The sequence below is a fragment of the Bos grunniens genome, chromosome 8 (assembly GCF_055505025.1).
Source record: "Bos grunniens cultivar Pamir isolate PY7600 chromosome 8, Bosgru_T2T1.0, whole genome shotgun sequence".
In the NCBI taxonomy this organism is placed as follows: Eukaryota; Metazoa; Chordata; class Mammalia; order Artiodactyla; family Bovidae; genus Bos; species Bos grunniens.
The window spans coordinates 81,826,441-81,845,639 of NC_141172.1; the positions used below are offsets into that span (position 1 = coordinate 81,826,441).

Below are 19,199 nucleotides of genomic sequence, written 5' to 3' on the forward strand. Positions count from 1 at the left end.
TGAAGGGACTGAGGACAGGAGGCATCTTTCTGTAAATAGAACTCCTAAAACTCTCAACAGTCAAGCAGTTCCTCAATGGCAGCATTCTACTGTTTTGAAAGGCTAGTTATTTTGGTCAAACTTAAAGACATATGGAGAAAAACTGAGATATTGTAGTGAAGGAAATAACAAGCCTATATCCAATTAAGAGGAAAAAGAAATCTAAAAAGTATTACCATAAAGCTCCTAAATGCAGAGTTTAGAAGCGAAGAGTAATAAAAATGCTTGTATTTTGGTGCCCCTGATGATGACTGTGTATTCGAGGCAGGTTTCCACCAAGGAAATCCCACGGAGCTTCCTCTTTCTGGGCTGCCAGAGATGCCTTCATGAGCAGCGCTGTCTGCATTCCGGGATGTCAACTGAGATTTCTCATGAGGACAGACCATCTAATGCTGTGGCATCAGCCAAAATTTGGATGTGGAAACCTGTCCTCTTCCACCTCTACCCAGGCTCCATGCTACCTTTGGTTCTGATGAGAGTTCCACCCAGGGAACACCTGAAGGTGGAGGACCTGGGCTGGAATGTCATGGTGTATGTTTCACTCAGCATCTCAGAAACACTATGGGGCCCAATTCTTCACATTCATATGGCACATTAAGCGCAGGGGACTAGGACTTGTTCCATAGGCCACACATCAGTGGACTCTAAAGTTACCTCAAAAGCTCATTAAAATGCCATGACTCTTCAATAGGAGAAGCACATCTACTGATAAGACCCCATCAAAGAAACAGTCTTGAAACCAACTCTCATACAACCTAAGAACCCTAAGGATGCAGATGGTAGCTCTGCATCTAGTATCTCCCACAGCTGATTTGAAACAATACATTTTCGAATTCCTTCCTGTCAGTTTGTGATTAACCAGATTTACTACCATTTCAGATTTCACACTAGTAATTCTAGAGAGCCACTAGGATTGGATTTGGGCAGTTTATGAATAGGTGGGAAGATGGACAGTTGGGAGGGAGAGGAGAGAAGAGAGGAGGGCAGAAGAGCAAAGGGATGGATACAGGTGACGGAGGAGGGAGGAAGTAGGATGGAGATAAGATTCTGGGAACTGATGAGCAGCAAAGCAAATAACAGTATTTTAATAATAGAATCATTCAAGTATGGCAATTATTTAGGGAAGTCTCACATAGCTACAATTCTCTCAACCTTTTTTTAAAATAGTGCTAAGTTAAAATAGTGTATTTTTGCAAAATGGCTTCTATTAAATCTGGTCTCCTTTCAAATAATTTAAACTATTTCCATACTTGTTTTAAAAGCAAAAAAAAAAAAGGTTAAAATAAAACACTCCCCTCTTCTCAACCAGTTGAATAGATTACTCTTCAGGAGTTAAATCTGGGCAGATTCAGTCCTACTGGTGTGAACAAAGTAGGGGGGCAGCCATATAAACAGCCCCTTCCACTGCTTAACTGTGATCCCCCCCCCCCATAAGAGAAGGAGGGCAGACAAGTTACAGCTCAGCCTGAGTGGACAGAGCTGCAGGGGTCATGGGGAGGTCAGCTTTGAAGGAGAAATCCCAATGAAATATAAACATGGCATTGTGGAAACCAGACAAATCTCCCATAGCTTGTCCAGCCAGCGTTAATCTCGCCATCAGCTGTGGAGCATAATCCAAACAAACTGATCTGGCGGTTCATACATCTGGAAGCTGTCATCTTCTGGAACCTCCAAGCAGCGTTCCACATATCTGAAACACTCCATCGCCCAACCTGACCTCTAAACTTGTCAGAGGGTCAAGAGTGGCAGGCACCAAAGAGATATAAGGATTTAGAGGGTCAGCTGCCATAGGAAGATGGCATCTGAGGCTGTTATTTTTAAAGCACTTATTGTTGGGCATTTATTTTTTGATCGTTTTTCTCCAGATATGAAAGCTATGCCACAATTGCTTCCACCTGTATGTATGTGCCCACTGTCAGAATCGAATAACCATCTAGAACACACAGTCTTCATTTTAAAAGTGCCTAGGGGACCAAGGAGCAGAAAGAAGCTGTTGCCTTTTTTTCTCTCTCCTTCGTGAAATGCCAAAACCCCCAAACTGACGGCCCCAGAAACCAGAAACTGGCTGATAACCTTGGAGAGGGCAGTAAGAGCAGAGCCTGTGCACCGCCTGCCTGGCAGACGGGCTTCAGTCCTTCGTTGTTTCTTTGGTTCTGCTGCACAAGAGCACCTGGCGACAAGCAGTGTGTGGCAGGAACATCTGGAGAACTGGATCATCAAGAGCCCATGTACTATGTGGGATTTGGAAAGGAGCTGTTATTGCTGTATGAGCGAAGTCCAGTGGTGTCTTTTGTTGCTTTTTGTAAAGTCACATTCATGCTAAAAACCTTCAGTCTACTGTGTTGGAAATCCAGTGAGGTCTATCTGCAAAATTAAGTTACCCAAAGGAAAAGGAAAAAAAAATGTATCCAAATATAACTTCTCCCTTCTTCTATGGCCTATCCCCACCTGTTCTCAAGTTTTCATGATGTTTTTACTTGCTACTTAATATAATTCTAAAGATAATCAAAAGTTTAAATTATTTGCATGAAAAAAGTTAGATACCTGGGTCAGTAAATATAGGGATGGGGAGGGAGAGTTATCTTAAAGCTTTCACATTTATGGCAATGCTTTAGCAGTGTAATAAAAGCCTTCCATCAGCATCCGTCTTCTAACTGCAATCTATTACCTATTATCTAAACCACTGGTTCTCAACTGGGGCAATTTTGCAACCCCCACCCCCACATTTGACAATGAATAGAAACACAATTATCACATCCAGGAGAGTGCTACCAGCATCTAGAGGGTAAAATCCAAGGATACTATTAAACATACCTCAGTGCACAGGACAGCTCCCACAACAGAGAATCACCCAGCCCCAAACGTCAATAGTGAGAAACACTGTTCTAAACTGAAAAGGTGAAGCTCAATTATCTCCTCTAACTGCCTAAGTTAGAGCCAAAAACAGCCAAGAGCACTGAAGGCTTATGCTAGCAACTACAAACTCTAGAGCACTTAGAAATACTAAGCAAGCATTTAAAAAAAAAAAAAAAGGCCATGTGCCTTAAGAAAAAACCAAGTTATAACTTGTGTCCTCCTCTTTTGATGCTGGCCTCCAGAGATGTTAATAACCAAACACAAGACAATGTGGATTCATTTCAAGGCTGTTATCTTTTGTAGTAAAGGAGGCAATGTTTAGAGAAAAAAACAAAAAGCTCAAAAAGATAAATGAATGTTCTGTCACTGGAGAATCATGACAACAAACTCATGTCTCAGACAGGGTTGGAGTGGAGGGGTAGATACTAAGTGAGGCAGAAGGATAAAAGCACTAAGCAAAAATGCAAAACCAACAGAGAAATGGGCAAGATTAAAAAGAAAGCATTTCCCTTCTGTGAGATCCTGGGGAAGCTCTCTGGTACCAAGGAGGGAGCTGGAGGCCAAATACACTAGTGTAAACCTTAAGGCAGGCAAAGAATGGCTAAAGGAAGATTTGGCAAGTCCCCGCTGACACCACCCACCAAACACCCTGAACACATCAGAGACCTTCCTGCTACATAGCTGGACCTTCTAAGACTCAAGGTGTCCCACCTCAAACCTGAGGTCGCAACCAAAGGTAAGCACTGGAAGTTCTCCCAGAGACCACACCCCCTGTCCTCTGAGCCTTTGCCCATGCTGTTCCTTTGACCTGGAATGCCCCACCACCAGCCCTGCCCCTGACTCAGGCCCCCTTCCTCAGGGCTATCCTACAAGGTGCCCCTGCTATCCTGCCACTGGTCTGTGTGTCTGCTGGGCGGAAGTCACCTGAGGACAGGTATGAGGGTCTTTTACCAACATCACTCTGGAGCTTCAGGCAGTACCTGACACAGAGCAGTCACTGAGAACATGTGCTGAATGAGTATTTTTAAGTAACACTCTCTCCCTGACCTTGCTGCCACTGGCTGGTGTTACTGAAACATTCCACATATTATTTCACCCACCCTCAGGACTCCATTCACAAGCAATCTAGATTTGAAATTTTTTTACTCGCAAATACTATAACCCTAAGACCCAAGCTAGCACCTAATGTATATTGACAGTTTCTTAAAAAGCAATCATTGTATGAACACTGTAACTACAGAATCAAAGAATTCTTATCACCAATGCCATAAAAAACATCTTCCTTATCTAGATTATATTGGCTGCACATTGTGGCCAATGTATTCAAACTGTCTTTATAAAGCCATGTTTCCTCAGCATGTTAAACAAAGCATGAAAGCCAAATCAAAGATACAGCCTATCAAGTGGATCCCTTTAATTTGCTGACTATATTAAAAAGATAACATTATTTTGGCAGATATGAGGATACTTGTAGTAAGTCTATGTGTATACACAGATATAAAGGCAAGTGAAGATATTAATACATTATCTATAAATCAATCTTATCTAGATATGAATGTACCTGTGTATAGATGTACAGTTGCTTTTGCATATACGCATGTCAATTTTTATCAACAGAAGAAATAACATTTTATAAATTGTTCCTCAGCACTCTCTCCCCTTGAAATCTCTTATGCTTTCCTTTCTTCTGTTGCTTTTTAACTAAGAAAATATGCGACCTCCATTCACCTGGTTTAGCAAGCACCCTTGTTTATGTCCAGAATATCTGCAGTCTCTATTAAGAAATGACTATCTAACAGATTTCTTTGCTGATAGTGATGAAGAATGTACCTAAGACACTAAAGTGCAAATTAACCTACATTCCAAGTTACTTCTCATTTTACTCTACTAAAGTTTAGGATAGTAGAGAATTCTTACTCTGAAAAGCAAATAATTCCATTATTTGCTGTTGATATAAACACTAAGCTCACTATGTCACAAACAAGACTTCCTCATTGTTACCTTTACTTTGAATTTAAATTAAAATTATAAAATGGTATGCTGGCCTCCTTGGTTGGGTTTATTTACACTTTTGAAACTGTTACTTCTACAGGGGAAGAGAGTATGGAATGAAGGAATGGCAAATCAAGGTCAAGGCAACAGAAGATCAGGCTGACTTAAGTCACCAGTAGGCAGGGTGGACATGGAGACACAGAGGATCCATAATTTCTCACATACAAAATAGGACAATAATTCAATCATCTAGTAAAAAAAAAATGTTACAAAGGCTATCAGGTGATAAAAATAAAGATAATAGATAGCTACTTTACTGAGTAGTAAGGCATGTGATAATATAAATGGTAAGGGTAGTTGTTTAACAAGTGATAGTATGGAGTATCTGGCCAAAGAATCAGTGAGCCACACTGAAACTGCCAAAACAGAATGGGAAAGGAAATAGCTCAGAGGTCCAAAGTAGGCACCATGAGTCTTATCTCAGGTGTGTCATTTCCCAGCACTCTATCACTAAGCTAGAGCCTCAGCTTGTTTCTCCTCCCAGGACTTGAAATGAGTTATGTAATGCACAAACATAGTTACTTCTAAAAATATTCATACAATGTTATACAAATAAGTGGGGGCTTCCTGGTGGCTCAGATGCTAAAGAATCTGCCTACAATGCAGGGAAGATGCCCTGGAGAAGGGAGTGGCTACCCACTCCAGTATTCTTGCTTGGAGAATTCCATGGACAGAGAAGCCTGGCAGGCTACAGTCCATGAGGCCACAAAGAGTTGGACACAACTGAGCTGGACTAACACACACACAAATAAGTTAACATTAGTTGTCTATAAACTTATTCAAAATCTACTGGCAAGTCTTGCTCAAAACAACGATATGGTCTTTTGTCATCATCATCGACACCCAACAAATTTGTTGGTCCAAGTAGCAGAAAGGGAAATTTACTCATCTCTTGCTCTGCCCTAGAACCTGGGGCAGCTGCCCACAGTCTAGCCAATCACATCATTTCTGAATGGTCCAGGGCCCCAAAGAGCTACTGCACCCTATCCCTGCCCCACAGGGGGCCTCCCACTGCTGCTGTCCACTCAGCTTGGGCCTTTGACCCCTTTTCTGAGCTTCTGCTTAGAACTCCCTCCCTCCTCTGCTCTAGGTTGCCCTAATTTGCCTCACCACCTCCATGGAAGGTTTTTTCTTCTGCCATTTAAGTTTCAAATTTAATGCAAGTCTGACATTCAACTCTAATAGTTGTAAATGTGTGAATTTGTGCACAGGGAGTGTCTCATATCTTCAGTGTCCCTTCAGTGCCCAGCACCGTGCTAGGACCATTATAGATGCACAGTAAACTTGCTGTTAAGACATTATATATGCTTAATAAAACCCTTCTTTTATCTACTAATGACAATGAGGCGCTGAGTCGAGGTAAATTACCCCATGGATTCAATCCAAAGAACACTGTTGTATTCATTACTAAGCTACTTAAGGCAAGAATGTTTTCTGGTCTTAATTATTTGGACTATTATTTTAATTGTCACTTCTCAACTAAAGACTCCACCATATGCTTGCAAAACACTGAAAGCTGAATCTTCACAAACAAGGCAAGATTTAATATTCTCCAAGGCTAGGTCTCCAAGAGTATTCTGAAGAGGGATCAATTATGCAATTATGCATGTACTCTTAGGCTTCCAAATTTTGTCTTAGATATCACAAGGAATGCCTCAGATATTCCGGTTTGAAGTATCTACATAATTACCTCAACCCATCTCTCCCATCTGACTGTAAGAGATTACCTAGGTAGTGTTCAGGAGTTAAATGTTTCCAAACACCAACAACGTTACTTTCCAAAAACAAAACAAAACAAAAACAACCCCCTTCTCTCCCCCGCCCCAAACAAAACCCCTGAATCAAAGAGATTTACACAAAGAATGTAAAATGTTTCCGTCAGCGGTGGCGGCGTACGTCTCTGTCTATGGGTGATCTATTTTAAATTTACAACCACTTGAAAAAAAAAAGACTTCAAGAACCCCCAAATTGAGGAATGTGGATAAAAGACTGGCAGAACCCTTGGAGAGCTCCCATGGCCCCTCCCTCCAAACCCGCGTTCTTAAAACACATTTTTTTTATTCTCTCAGCCTGCAAAACACTGCTTTCTCCCAGAATAATTCCATTTTAAAAGCCCCCACCCGCGAGGAAACATTAATCTACTTTGCAAACAAGCGTTCCAGTCTGTGCTTTACTGTTTTTTTTTCAACTCCTTTTCCCCCACCCCACCCCCCTTTTTTTGTACCTTGAGACAAATGTTTTTTTTCCCCAAGAGTTGAAAGCTGTCCAAAAACAGGACCACACACGCTGCCGCCTCCGCAGGCCCGCGTTGCTCCCGCCCCCCGCCCTCCGCGCGGCGGCCACGGCCGCCGGGGGCGCGCACACTCCCTCCAGCCAGAGGGGTGGCCTCTCTCTGCCCCCACCCTCCTTTCTCTTTGGACGCCGTGGGTGGGGGTGGGGGAGGGAAGGAAGCTGAGGACGCGAGCAGGCAGAGCAGACGCCTTCCTCTGGCCGCGTCTGGGCGCGCGGCGGAGGCGAGCGGTGGTGGCGGCTGGACCTGGGGGCCCCCCCGGCCTAGCGGAGTGGTCTGTCCCGCGGAGGGGCCCCCTTGCGCCCCCGCCGGCCCGCCCTCGCCACTCTCTCCCACAACACCTCGCAAAGCGCAGCTCCCGGAGTAGATTACAGCGCGGCCTTTGTCGGACGGGCCTGGCTCCTGGCCAGGCGCCCAAACAATAAACAATTCCCCCTGGTGCGGGCAGGGGGTTTTCGCTCTTCACAGAAAGGATCTAGGTGTATGCTGGCAAATATCTTTATCAATTGGAAGGAAGGGAAGGGGGCCCGGGTTGGGGGGACGAGAGGGCGCCGCGGCGGGCGCAGAGTTTCTTACCTTCCACCCACAGCTCCTCCACGTTGGTCTCGAGATTAGCTGCCTTTAATCCCACAGCGAAGGCCCCAAATATGAGGAGGCCTACAACCAAGAACTTGCCGCAGTTTTTTTGAATGTAACAACCCAGTTTAAATAAGAGTCTTTGAAACTTCGCTCGCAGCCACAGCGGCGCTTTCCGGCCAGTAGCTTTCCCCTGAGGATGAAGCAGAAGGGAGGAGTGAGCGCCCGGGAGTCGCGGGCCGCGCGTCCACGCCCGCTTGCGCGCACCCGTCCGGCATCCCGCGACGGCATGGCGGGGCGGGGGGGGGTTGCCCTGCGGGCTGGAACCCAGGTCGGCCAGAGGAAACGCGAGCGGCGTGGGTGGGGGTGGGGGGGGCTGGTCATAAATCAAAGTCAGGCTGCAGCGTGGGAGCTGCACCTCGGCCACAGCAGGGGCGCCCCCACGCGCAGCCTGCGTAGCATCCCCGAGTGACTTTAAGGTCTGGGAAGAGGGACTGCGGGAACAAGAGGAAGCCGAGGCAGTGAGGAGAGACACCATTCAATACAGGAAATATTCACACCGGTCCGGGAAGGGAGGGGCTGCGTAATCCCTGCGATGGAGCCCATTTAAGAACAAGCAAACCACTGCGCCCTTGCCCGCAAGTTCTGCCCCAGCCTTCACCCTCTCGGGGTGCTCCGCCGAGGGCAGGGACTGGGTACAAGAGCGCTTTGGGAACAATGTATGGCGGACTCCCCCATTCTGATTCCCCCGCCAGACTTGGTAGTAAATTGGGATCCACGTGGTGAGCGTGGGCGCCGGAGCTCACTCGCGATGCATTTCCATGGCGTTGGGAGACGCCGTGTGAGCTGAATTAGGAAATGGGGCAGCCATCTGCAACTTACGACAATATTTGTGATCGGAAGAGGGCAGCCACATGGATCTTTCCCTCCTCTCCCTTCCCTTCTGGTTAAACGCGAAAAGCAGCCGAGTGCTCAGGGGACGAGCCCAGGCCGACGCAGTCGGGGGTCCTGACTGGGTGCTGGCTGTTCCCGGCGGCGGCGTTTCCCCTGCGCTGGCCGCAGCCCCGGCGGGCCCCTGTCTGGGTGCTTGCCTTCCCCAGATTCCACACATTTCAGCGAACCTCGTAAACACAATGAACCCGGCCGTTCCGCAGACCCGCACCACGAATTTAAGGTGGCAATTTGTTTACAACTTCCCTTTCCCCGCAAACTATGAGAAGTGGCTCAAAAATTGGAAAAGAAGAGAGGAGATGTCCTCTTCCGAGGATAATTTTTAAGGGAGCAGAGATTTCATGCTCAACAAAAGCAAAACCGGCTGCCAAAAAAGGAAACCACCTTTATTTCTGCTCCCTCCTCCCCCCCTCCTCTCTCCGCCTCTCTCCACTCCGCCTCCCCCTCTAAGATGTTAAGAAATGTGGCAGTATTACAGGGGTTTAGGCTGCAAACAGGGGCAGGGGCGCAGGAGGAGGGGGCTTAGGGGTATCGGGCAGTGCCGCGCTGCTGCGGCTCTTGAGGTGGTCCACTGTGGACCGCTTTCCAGTGCTCCGGAAAAGGCACGCTGGGGAGGGCGCGTACGTACACACACACACACACACACACACACACACACACACACACACACACACACACATCTCCACCCCCTGCAGACCTCCGACAGCCCTTTCCTCCCAGGACCGGAGGGAGGGTTTGAATTTTTCAATCCCCACTTGTCTTTTTCCCCCCTTGGAGGTGTGTGTGTGTGTGTGTGTGTGTGTGGCGGGGACGATTCCAAAGAGGAAGAGGAGGGAAGAGAGAGTGGGAGGAGAGGAGAGACTGAAATGCACCTTGGAAATCTGCTCCAGAGCGAAGGCGGCGTCGCAGTAGCTGGGCCGGTGCAGATAGTCCCAGTCCGGCACGGCGTTGCGGCGCAGTCCCCCGGTCCGCCTGCGCCTCCCGCCACCGGCCGGCCGGCCCGGGGCCCCGCTGCAGCTGCCGCCGCCGCCGCGGTTCTGGAGCTCGGCGGCGTTACCAGCCGAGGCCATGTTGCCGCCGCCGCCGCGGGAACCGAGGCTTCCCGGGCGGCCCGGCGCGCTGCTGCCGCCGCTGCGGGCTCCCGGCGCGCCCTGGCGCTCGGCTAGCGAGGACGCTGCTGGCCGCCGGCAGTTCGGGCTGGGGCTCCGGTTGACAGACCTGCTGCTGCTCACACAGCGGGCGCTGCTGCCGCTGCGGCCGCGGCCGCTGCCGGAGAGTCAGACCCTGCGCCTTCCATTGCCACATTGCGCGGGGGTCCCGAGGTCTCTGCGGCTGCTGCTGCCCACATCCAGTTCTCCGGAGGGCGAGAGCCGGCGCGTGGAGCCAGCCTGTCCTTCGGTCGCTCGCGCGGCGCTCCTGGCTGGCTGTCCCCAACTCCCCCTACCGCCTCCCGCCCCGCGCCGCGACCCCTTCACTGCAGAAAGCGCCAGCAAATCCCCGCCGCTCCCGCCGGCCTCGCTGACTCTCTCGGCGTCTCACGGGTAGCCCGAGCGGCCGCGGAGGGTAAAGGCAGAGCCGCCGCCGAGGGGTCCGTGGGCGCCCGGCGGGTCTCAGCGCTGTCGGGCCGGGGCAGCCGCCGCCGCCGCTGCAGTTGCGGCGGTTGTTGCTGGCGGTGGCGGCTCCTGAAGCTGCTGCTCGGGCTGCTCGGGGTGCTTGCGCTCTGGCTGCTGGCTTCTCGGTGGCTGCTTGGTCCCGGACTCTGCTTTCTTGTGCTCCTCGCTGACCCGCTGGACCATTCTGCCCCAGTGCAGCGCGCCTCTTTCGCTCCCGGGACCTGGGGACTCCGCTGTGTGTGTGTGCAGCGGGCAGCGGCCGCAGCAGCTCCTTGATTCAATAGATGAGATGGAAGAAGAAAAAAAAGAACTCTCTCCATTTGGAGAAAGAGGAGGAGGAGGGGAGGGGGTGGAGGGGGAGAGAGCGAGCGAAAGAGAAAAAGGCTGGAGCTCCCGCCCCCGGGGCTGTCAGATGGCTTGGGTTTCTGCAACGCGATTGGCTCGCGGAGGGCAGAAATTACTCAGCAAACATGACTATTATTAGCTGCTTAGCAACAGCTCACCAAAGTAGAGAGACCACCCAGGTAGGCAACCCCAGTGTGTGCATCCCGGGCTTCGGGGGGAGCCTCCGAAAGCGCCAACCTTCTCGCATGCAATACTTCCATTAAGGAATGCTCCCCCTCCCTTTCTTTCTTATTCCTTTTCTTTTCAACAGTGTCTTCTTTTTGTAAGATGCTTTGCTCGTGCGCGCGCGCGCACACACACACACATACACGAGTATTTGCCTCGCGATAGACACGGGGGGAAATGTAATATTTTTTAAAGCGCTTAAACAATTTCAGAAATTTCTTCAAAGAAAACCCTTTCAGAGGCACCTTGGCCTCAAGCTGCAGCAAATACTGGGAGGTCCAGCTTGAATTCCCAGGCCTGCACCAATAATGACAGGGTGGTGGATAGTGCGCCAGTGTGTGCCAGATTTTTTTTTTTTTTCCCCCTTCTCTCTTTTCTTTTATAACCAAAGAGAAGACTTGGGCTCTCGCAGGGAACAACGCCTCGCATTAAGATAAACAAAATGGAAAGTTAAAGAGGAGAGTAAGGACGTTGGGAAAAGCCACCCTTTCTTAAAATTCGCTCCCCCCTCTCCGTTTTCCCTCTCTAAACCCCACGGCAGCACAGTCCAGGTTTGAAGGAGTCAGTGTTTTATAAACGTGGAATCCAGACACAGAAGCAGTCTCGTGGAGGCAGAGGCGTTTTTATTTGAATCTTTAATGCGACGTTTGTAGAGGAGAAACAACAGAATCCTTTTAACAACCGGAGAAACAGAAATGTTTTCTTTAGAAAGAGAGAAAAGCTTTCCTATTTTGGATTCATTTGGACTCTCCCCCCTTTTCATTAACTACAAGTCCCTATTTAAAATCTTTTAAACCTTAGCCCCCTCCCCCAAACTGGTACGCATCCTGTTATATTTAATAGTAGCGTGACATAAAGGAGAATAAAGGCTTTGATGCTGGATTCATTTGAAACAAATTGTGCGCCGATTGCGAGGACTTGTCCGGACACTGCAGCCAGTGTCACCGAGACATCAGGGGGATTCGCTTCCCGTTGGGGCAGAAAACCTGCGAGTCTAAGGTGGATCCTGGGGTCAGAGACAAATTAAACTGCCTACACGGCTCCGATTTTTATTTAAAAAAAATTTTTTTTTGGAGTTTTTTTTTCTTTTGCAAGTTAAGTTCCTCCCCGAGATAGAGACCAGACCCACAAACTCTCTATTCTGCCTCATTTTAGTATTTGGTTCCCCTCACCGCCACTTTTTTTTTTTTCTTTCTTTTTTAAAAACAGTATTGAACTGCAGAGGCACTCCCTGCAGCAAGCAGCCGACTGAAGCCGTGAAATGGGGCAGTGTGGCTTTAAGATGCACACGGTGTGTGTTCATTGAAAAAAAAAAAAAAAAAAACAGAAAGAAAAGGAAAGGGAAGGAAAGAAAGAAACCCAGATGGAGGGAAAGGGGGAGGAGCGGGGGAGAAGGCGGAGCCCACGCTACCACGTGACCTAAGGCCCAGTCGGCGCGCGCTCCAAGGGCCCGGAGGCCTATTGCGCGCGCGCGATTGTCCGAGCGCGCCCGCTACCGCGCGCGCCGAGCTCCGGACTCCCAACTCTTGCGCAACCCTGGTCAAGCAGGTAGGGAACTGGATGCGCTCGGCTAGCGCCAGGCGGGCTCCAAGTCTCCAGCGCTGGCTCCCGGGAGCCCAAGGGAGGCGCACGCCCCACCGGCGCGGACGGACGTGCCGGACGCGCCGTAGTACATTCCTGAAGGCGGTCCGGCCCCCTTACGTCGTCCAATGCCTGCGCGGCCTCCTCGTGGTCGGCCAATAGCTTATCGCTCGCGTTCCTTCCCATTCAGCAGCTCCGTCCCGAAAGGAACTGCAGCCCGGCGCGCCGGCCACCCGGGCGGCCCACGCGGCTCCCGCAGGGGGCCAGTCGGCCAGCCCTCCCCGCCGCCTTACTTCCTCTTCGGCGGCTCCCTCCTCCCTCCTTCTTTCAATCTCCCCTTTCCTTTCTCCTTCGTCTTTCACCCTCCCTTTTTTTTTCTCCCCCTTCTCTCCCCTTCCTACCAGCCTCACCACCTTCCCTCTAGCCTTTTCTCCTTCCTGGTTTCACTGGGAGGCCCTGCCCTCTGAATCCCAAACTGGCGAAACGCGTGCGGTACCCTGGGCTGAATGGGGTGTCCTGCAGAATAAAGAGACAAAGACAGTAGAAGTGTCTGAGGCGGTGTTCACGAGATCGGGAGGAGGACCTGAGTACCCGACCAGCGCGTAAATTCAAAACTTAAAACTCCGAAGGAGCACGTGATTTTGTGAGCGGCTCTAGGAAGGGTTGCGAAAATTCAGAAAAGACAGCAGCGTGCATTCCCAATGACAGTACGTTAATAAATAAGATCGCAGGAATATTGGGCTCGACTGAGAGCAAGCTTAATCTTTGAGCAATATCCTGGTCTTTATTATGTTTGGTAAATAGCATATCGGGACAAGTGATATATTTTTTTTTTTTTCACTGAATGGTTCTACTGACGTTTCAAGTCAGACCGTTTTGTGCGTGCCGCTGGAAATTAATTTTTAAAGGTTTTGGGGGTGGTACCCCTAAAAAGACACGTCAGTCTTATATACGAGGCTTGCTGTGTGGCAAAGGTAACCATGTAGCTATAGGCAGGGTGCTATGTTTTTCTTTACGAAATTCTATACAGTGTTTTAGACCAAAACATTAGTTTTTCCTTTATTGCAATTTCAGTATAGATTATGGAATTCTAAAATGAAATGATAAGCTATGCACACATAACAATTTCCTATTACTCCCCGCGCAGCTACATGTACACCATTTCGATGACAAAACCTCTTGAATTCGGGTTCATCTCCCTGGGTTTGACTTAATTCCTAAACGTTCTGAACACTGTTCTCTGGGGTTTTCAGCTCCCTTAGCCCCCTCACCCGCTGTTTGATAGGTTAACTTTTCAGTATCTCAGACAATAGTCTCGGCCTGTACATTCTACCATGGGTTCCAGGACGGCAATCCCCAGCCTGGGCTCTAACAAGCGCTATCTTAATCTCCCCACCCCCAGTGGCCGCTTCCCCTGTGGTCTGCTTTTTTCATACACGGAGATGAATTACTTTGAGGATCTAATTGGCCTTGTTTCTGTAACATTTTAAGAAAGGAAGAGGAGCCAGTGTAAAAGCCTGCTCGACTTGGGTGGTCAGGGCTGAGGCTGCCCCCAATTTGCCTCATTGCTGATGCATGTGAGTTCGACATTCCCAGCGATAATGTTGTTCCTAATCAATCTGCCCTTATTTACATTTGTAAGCATTGTCGGCTTTAATATGCATGCCCTGTGCAGGGCACCGCTGCGCCACACCGGGTTTGTTAACTTCAACCGGGATTCTCCAGACCTGAGAGGAGGCTGACAGGAGGAGCCAGGGCTGCAAAGGTGTCTGCTGGGAAAAATCTTCTTTAGTGGCCTTTCTGCACTGAACAAGTGAGACGCTTGGTGCCTTTTCAACCAGCAGGAGTTGCTGGCCCTCTTTCTTGAGTGTCCCATTTTCCCTTTCCAAGTAAAGTCCATCTCAATGCATCAATTGTCATTTTGGTCTCTCTGTCATGATCCAAGACTTCATTGGAATTTGTAGTTTTCAAAACACATTCCTTAAACTCTTAAAATATGATTCCTTCCTATCTTTTCTCTACTCCAATATTCAAATAACCATGGTCACACCACACACATCTCAAAAATGACATCTGATTATCCCAATGATGACATTGAAATAAAACATCTGCCCTTTGTGTTTGGACATTCCAGTGATAAGAAACTGTGGGAGCTGCACTTGGTGGAGTAATGAGAAACCACGCTGGAACTTGACTTTTCACTGGTTTCTCAGATCCAACTAATTAGGCCTTTAAAATCTAATGTAATTTAGCTAATATCTGCATAGTACAAATGAATGAAGGAGTAGATGTATTCTAGTAATTTGACCTTTGGGCCATGTTATAATTTTATCTACTGAGCTTAATACTCTTTTCCACAAATGCAAAGAATTGCAAACATTACATTAAGTCCCACAAGTATTCCTGTGGAGAGGCTGTGATGGGGAGAGAACTGGGGATTTAAAGTGATACGCTATTTGTGGATGGAGAGCCCAGGGCACTGGATGTGAGTGAAAGGCCAGAACCTGAGCAGTTCAAAGCAGGTACCTTGGATAAGAGTTGACTCAATTCAAGCCATTTTTTGGCTCCCTAAGAGTGCCTTATTATTTCCTCATTGGCAGCTTTTGTATTTGCTTAAAGGTGATGGTAGAAAATGAGTCTAAAAGGGGGAGGGAAAAAACCAATTCAGCAGCCCCAGAATGTAACCCCCTTAAGAATGACTCCCCTCCCCTTCTCCCTTCAACCTTCTGTTTCCTCCTGTATTTCCCCCTCCCCAGAACTGGAGGAAAGGGAACAGCTCTAGCCAACTTGTCAAAATAATGCTGCTAATTACCCCTGATCTCCTTTAATGGGAAGCTGCTCCCAATTCTACAAAAGAGTAAATGAGGGGTCTACAGCACAAACCCAGGAGCACTGGCTTTTTTTGTGTGTGTGCTTGCAGTGAGCTTGGGGGGGGGCGGTGGTAGAAGGAGATGTCCCGAGAAGGTCCCTGAAATCTTCATGTTTATTACTCCAGGTACACATACTAATTTGGAAAAGGGACTTAAGACTTTCTACGGTGCCAAAGCGATTGGTATTCTCTTGCTGGGAATGTCACTAACTGCAGAGAAAATGCTCAGTCTACAATGAACTTGAAAGAAAACAGCATTGACCCTTATATTTATTTCTTCCCTTGTCTATATATCTTCTTAGCCACATTACTTTAAGAGATAGAGACGTATTCTGGAAAGACCCAAACTTCCAACATTCTTCCATCCATCTCTCTCCTCGTCTCTAACTCCCCATCTAATATATCCATATCAAACTCTGCATTTGGCAGAAGGCACACCATTCATTTCAGTGATCTCTGCCATCGGGTCTTGCATGAAAAAGAAGCTGAGCAACATGATCCCTTTGACCCACTGCTGGAGCAACAAATTTATTAGAGATATAGGCATGAGAAATGAAAGGGAAGTAAAACAATTCCAGCTCATTGTGTGTCTTTCTTTCATACTGCTAATCCGGTTTACACATCACGCCTACACGTCTCAATAGGGCTTTATACACTGTGGCAGAGGCGGGAGAAAATAAAAGGTGTGTGTGTGAGAGAGAGAGAGAGAAAGGACAAAATAGGGAAGACAGATATTTTAATCTATTCAACCTATATTGATTTGCCTCATTAGTTTTTCTATCTGTAGAAAGTTGAAGATGATTTTTTTTTAAAGTCACAACATAATTCCAAATGGTGCTAATTCCTATTCAAATAGCTTGTTACTTTATGACTAGGTTATAACCAGAAATTAGATATACTTCTCAGTGAGTCTGAAATGAAGCTAATACCCCAAATTGAGAATGGGTGTCTACCTTGATTCAACATTTTAAAAGAAAAAGGTCTTAGACTCAAAGGTGAAAGGCTGTGAAACAGTCTTGTGGAAGGAAGCTGGGTGACAACTGGAACACACACAAACTCACAACTGAAAGCCCTTGTTTTACAACATGGGTACACAATGCACCTGAGGCAACAATTTATACCACCCAGATATAAGAAGTTATAGTAACAAAGGGTGACACCAAAAGGCATTGTCTTTCTTTGTAGAGGTAATTAATTGCATGTTGAACTACTGGAGCCAAAAAAAAAAAAATCGAACACACCAAATGCTGAAACAGGACTATTGTGGGAGTTCAAGACCTCAGTATCTAAGTATTAAAAACTTAGAACCACCCATAGTGGGTTTTTATTATTACCTCCTGTTCTTTCATATGGTTCCTCCCTAGAGAGGAAGGAAGGCTAGAAAGGAAAGAAGATAGTCTTCTCTCCCATGTCTATGAAAACAGAGGTCTCTAGGTGTCTTCCATAGACAACAATCCATATGGTTCTTCTTAGGTAATGGAAATCGAGATCTGAAAATTTGGAGTTTATTGCTCATCCACCAAGTAGGAATCATGTTTAGCAGAAACTTAAATACCTGAAGACACAGTATATGTCACCTCCGAGGTACAGTCTCTGGAGGTCTTGTGGTCCCACGGTTGGCACCAGGTCTACATGGATTTGGATCAGTCTGGCCCACCTCAGGGATCCCCCTCAGGCCCTACTTAGCCATCTCAGCACCGGGCTAGCCGCCCACCTCTTTAATGGTTGGCAGGCACCAGAATGCCCAATTCCGTGGGTGCAAGAGTCAACACATACCTCTCCTACCCGTGGCCCCTTCCTGAACCCAGGAAAGCCCCTTTGGCCCTTATTCCCACCAACGGCGACCGGGAGAAAGGATGCTTGCGCTTCGGGTTTTGATAAGGTACTTCTCTCCTAGCCCTGGGTGTCCCACTCAGAGTCCAGGCCCAGGTGCCGAGAACACTGGGTAGGGGTGCGAGAGCGTACGCCCAGCCCCTCGGGCAGACCTCCCGGAGCTCCCGGGAGACTAGAGAACTCGCCCGGGTGCGCGCGCTCCCGGCCCGCACCCTCCCCCCGGTGCTGTCATTCTTCGCACCAGCCTTCCATCCCCAGCGCTCTGCCTCCGCTGGCAGTCAGTAGCCACCACCAGGCTGATGAGCGGAAGCCAAGGTGGCGACCCTTTCAAGCGTGAAAATGGGATCCCAGGCGACCCCCTCCGTGAGAATTCCCCTCGGAGCCGTTCCCCGGCCGGGCCCGCCGCAGACAGCCCCCTCCCCGCCCCGCGGGGCCGGCCTCGGGGGGCGGGGGCCCGGAGCGTGCGAGCGAGCGAGCCTGGAGGCGCGGGCCGGCGCCCCTGAGCCCCGCCGGCGCAGCCCACCCAGCCCCGCGGCCCCGGCGCGCCGCCCGCCCCGCCCGCTCGCCCGCCAGTACCCGCAATCCCGCGTTCCCGGGGCGCACGCCGCGCGAGGGCGAGGTGGCGGCGGCGGCCGAGCCGGCTGCACTCACCATAGCCGGCCGTCAAGCCCTGCCCGGAGCGCGGGTGCCGATGGCGCGGACGCTGCGCTTGGATTTCACATCAATTCCTTTTCCCCCCCCGCGCCCCCCTTTCCTGGTCCTCTGCTCCTCCGTCTTCTTCCCGTCTTCCCTCGTCTCCCCCTAGTCTTGTCGCCGCAGATCTCTTTGTCTTCCCTGTCGTCGTCTTTTTCTTCGTCTTCGTCTTCTCCTCCTCCTCCTCCGTCTTTACAAAAGGAACGGAAAGTGTAAAAACCCCGGCGCCCTGGGCCGCCGGAGGCTTTCGGCGGAGTGCGGCGCGGACTCACAATTACAAGCCTGTTTCTATTAAGCAGTTCCATGGCCCTCGGCGTGGGTGGTCTGCCGCGCCATAGGCAGGACCTGTCAGGGTCACGTGACAGATCCGAAAACTTTACCCCTTTACAATAAACTCAAGGAAAGCAAAGTAAACTCGAGGAACGTGCTATCAGCACAGCCCTCCTGGGTAAACAGGCGCTCCCCTCCCCGCCTTCCTGGGAGGCGCCCCGCCGAGCGAGCTCCTATGAGCCCCTGCCGCCCCTCCCCGCCCCCTGCGGCTCTGTCTGCGGGGGGTCGCCGGGCGGGGGGTCTCCGCTCAACATCTCGCCTTCCGCACCTATTGCTCCCCAACCCCACACACGTTATTTGCTAACAAATAGCCACTTGCCCAAACCCCCGAGTGGGCGGTGCTGGGGGGAGCAGGGAAGCTCATTTTAGCATCCTCGGCGCTCCGGGAAATGAGGGGTGCCCAGAGCGCTGCAGAGGAACACCACTTTCCTGTCTTCAGTTCTCAAAGCCCTTTCCCGCTCGCATTCCCACGGAAGCCCCGAGAAGCTGGGAGCATTCTGGTTGACAGGCCCACAGGCTGACAGGGAGGCAGAGAGCCAGGGAAGCCGGGCAGATAACAAGAGTCTCCCCGGGGAAATGTTCAGTGTACTAAGATGTATGTGGATTCGTGCAGCTTCTGTCGGAGGTCCCTGGGAAGCTGCTACTTCTGAAGTAAGACTAAAGTGGAATCCCTTGGAAACCAAGATTGGTAGCTGGCTGAGGAATCACTAATTGATATTTGCTCTTTTCCTTTCCAATTACTGTGGTTTTTGGGGTATGCCACCCAAACGCTCCCACCCACGCTGCCTTCCCAAACGAGGCCAGCTTGGGTGATTGGGCTAGGCGGAAGTGCTGTGGCTCTCAGCCTCTTACCCTAAATGGAAAGTCCTAGTCAGGAGAGACTCTGCTGCGATGTTTAATCTACTCAAACCTGTAGGGTAAACTGTTTCACATTCAGACCGCTGCA

At 49.4% G+C, this 19,199-nt stretch overlaps 2 protein-coding genes and 1 long non-coding RNA gene across 10 annotated transcripts in view; 2 read left to right on the forward strand and 1 right to left on the reverse strand.

Moving 5' to 3' along the window:
- PTCH1 (patched 1) overlaps nucleotides 1–18,381 on the reverse strand; it is a 69,753-nt gene extending 51,372 nt beyond the window's left edge. For 3 of the 8 annotated variants that reach the window (XR_015170190.1, XM_086417005.1, XM_086417004.1), the window contains exons 1-2: nucleotides 9,637–9,935; nucleotides 7,814–8,006 (exon numbers count right to left, since the gene is read on the reverse strand). Coding sequence is in view for 4 of the 8 variants with exons in the window: in XM_086417005.1 (XP_086273131.1) it covers nucleotides 7,814–8,006; nucleotides 9,637–9,834 (391 nt within the window). In the remaining 4 variants the exon portion in view is untranslated. Of the gene's footprint in view, nucleotides 1–7,171; nucleotides 7,537–7,813; nucleotides 8,007–8,695; nucleotides 9,145–9,636; nucleotides 9,936–17,881 lie in introns of those variants that run through there. The other 5 variants (XM_086417007.1, XM_086417006.1, XM_086417008.1 and 2 more) reach the window with 4 other exon arrangements.
- On the forward strand, nucleotides 10,848–14,825 carry LOC147367552 (uncharacterized). The gene is made up of 3 exons (XM_086414630.1): nucleotides 10,848–10,884; nucleotides 12,275–12,682; nucleotides 14,539–14,825. The coding sequence occupies exons 1-3, from the start codon at nucleotides 10,848–10,850 to the stop codon at nucleotides 14,697–14,699; spliced, it is 606 nt and encodes a 201-aa protein (XP_086270756.1). The 3' UTR covers nucleotides 14,700–14,825.
- On the forward strand, nucleotides 14,018–14,447 carry LOC147367553 (uncharacterized). The gene is made up of 2 exons (XR_015170191.1): nucleotides 14,018–14,105; nucleotides 14,204–14,447. It is a non-coding gene; the product is annotated as an uncharacterized LOC147367553 (long non-coding RNA).
- Nucleotides 18,382–19,199: the final 818 nt, after the last annotated feature.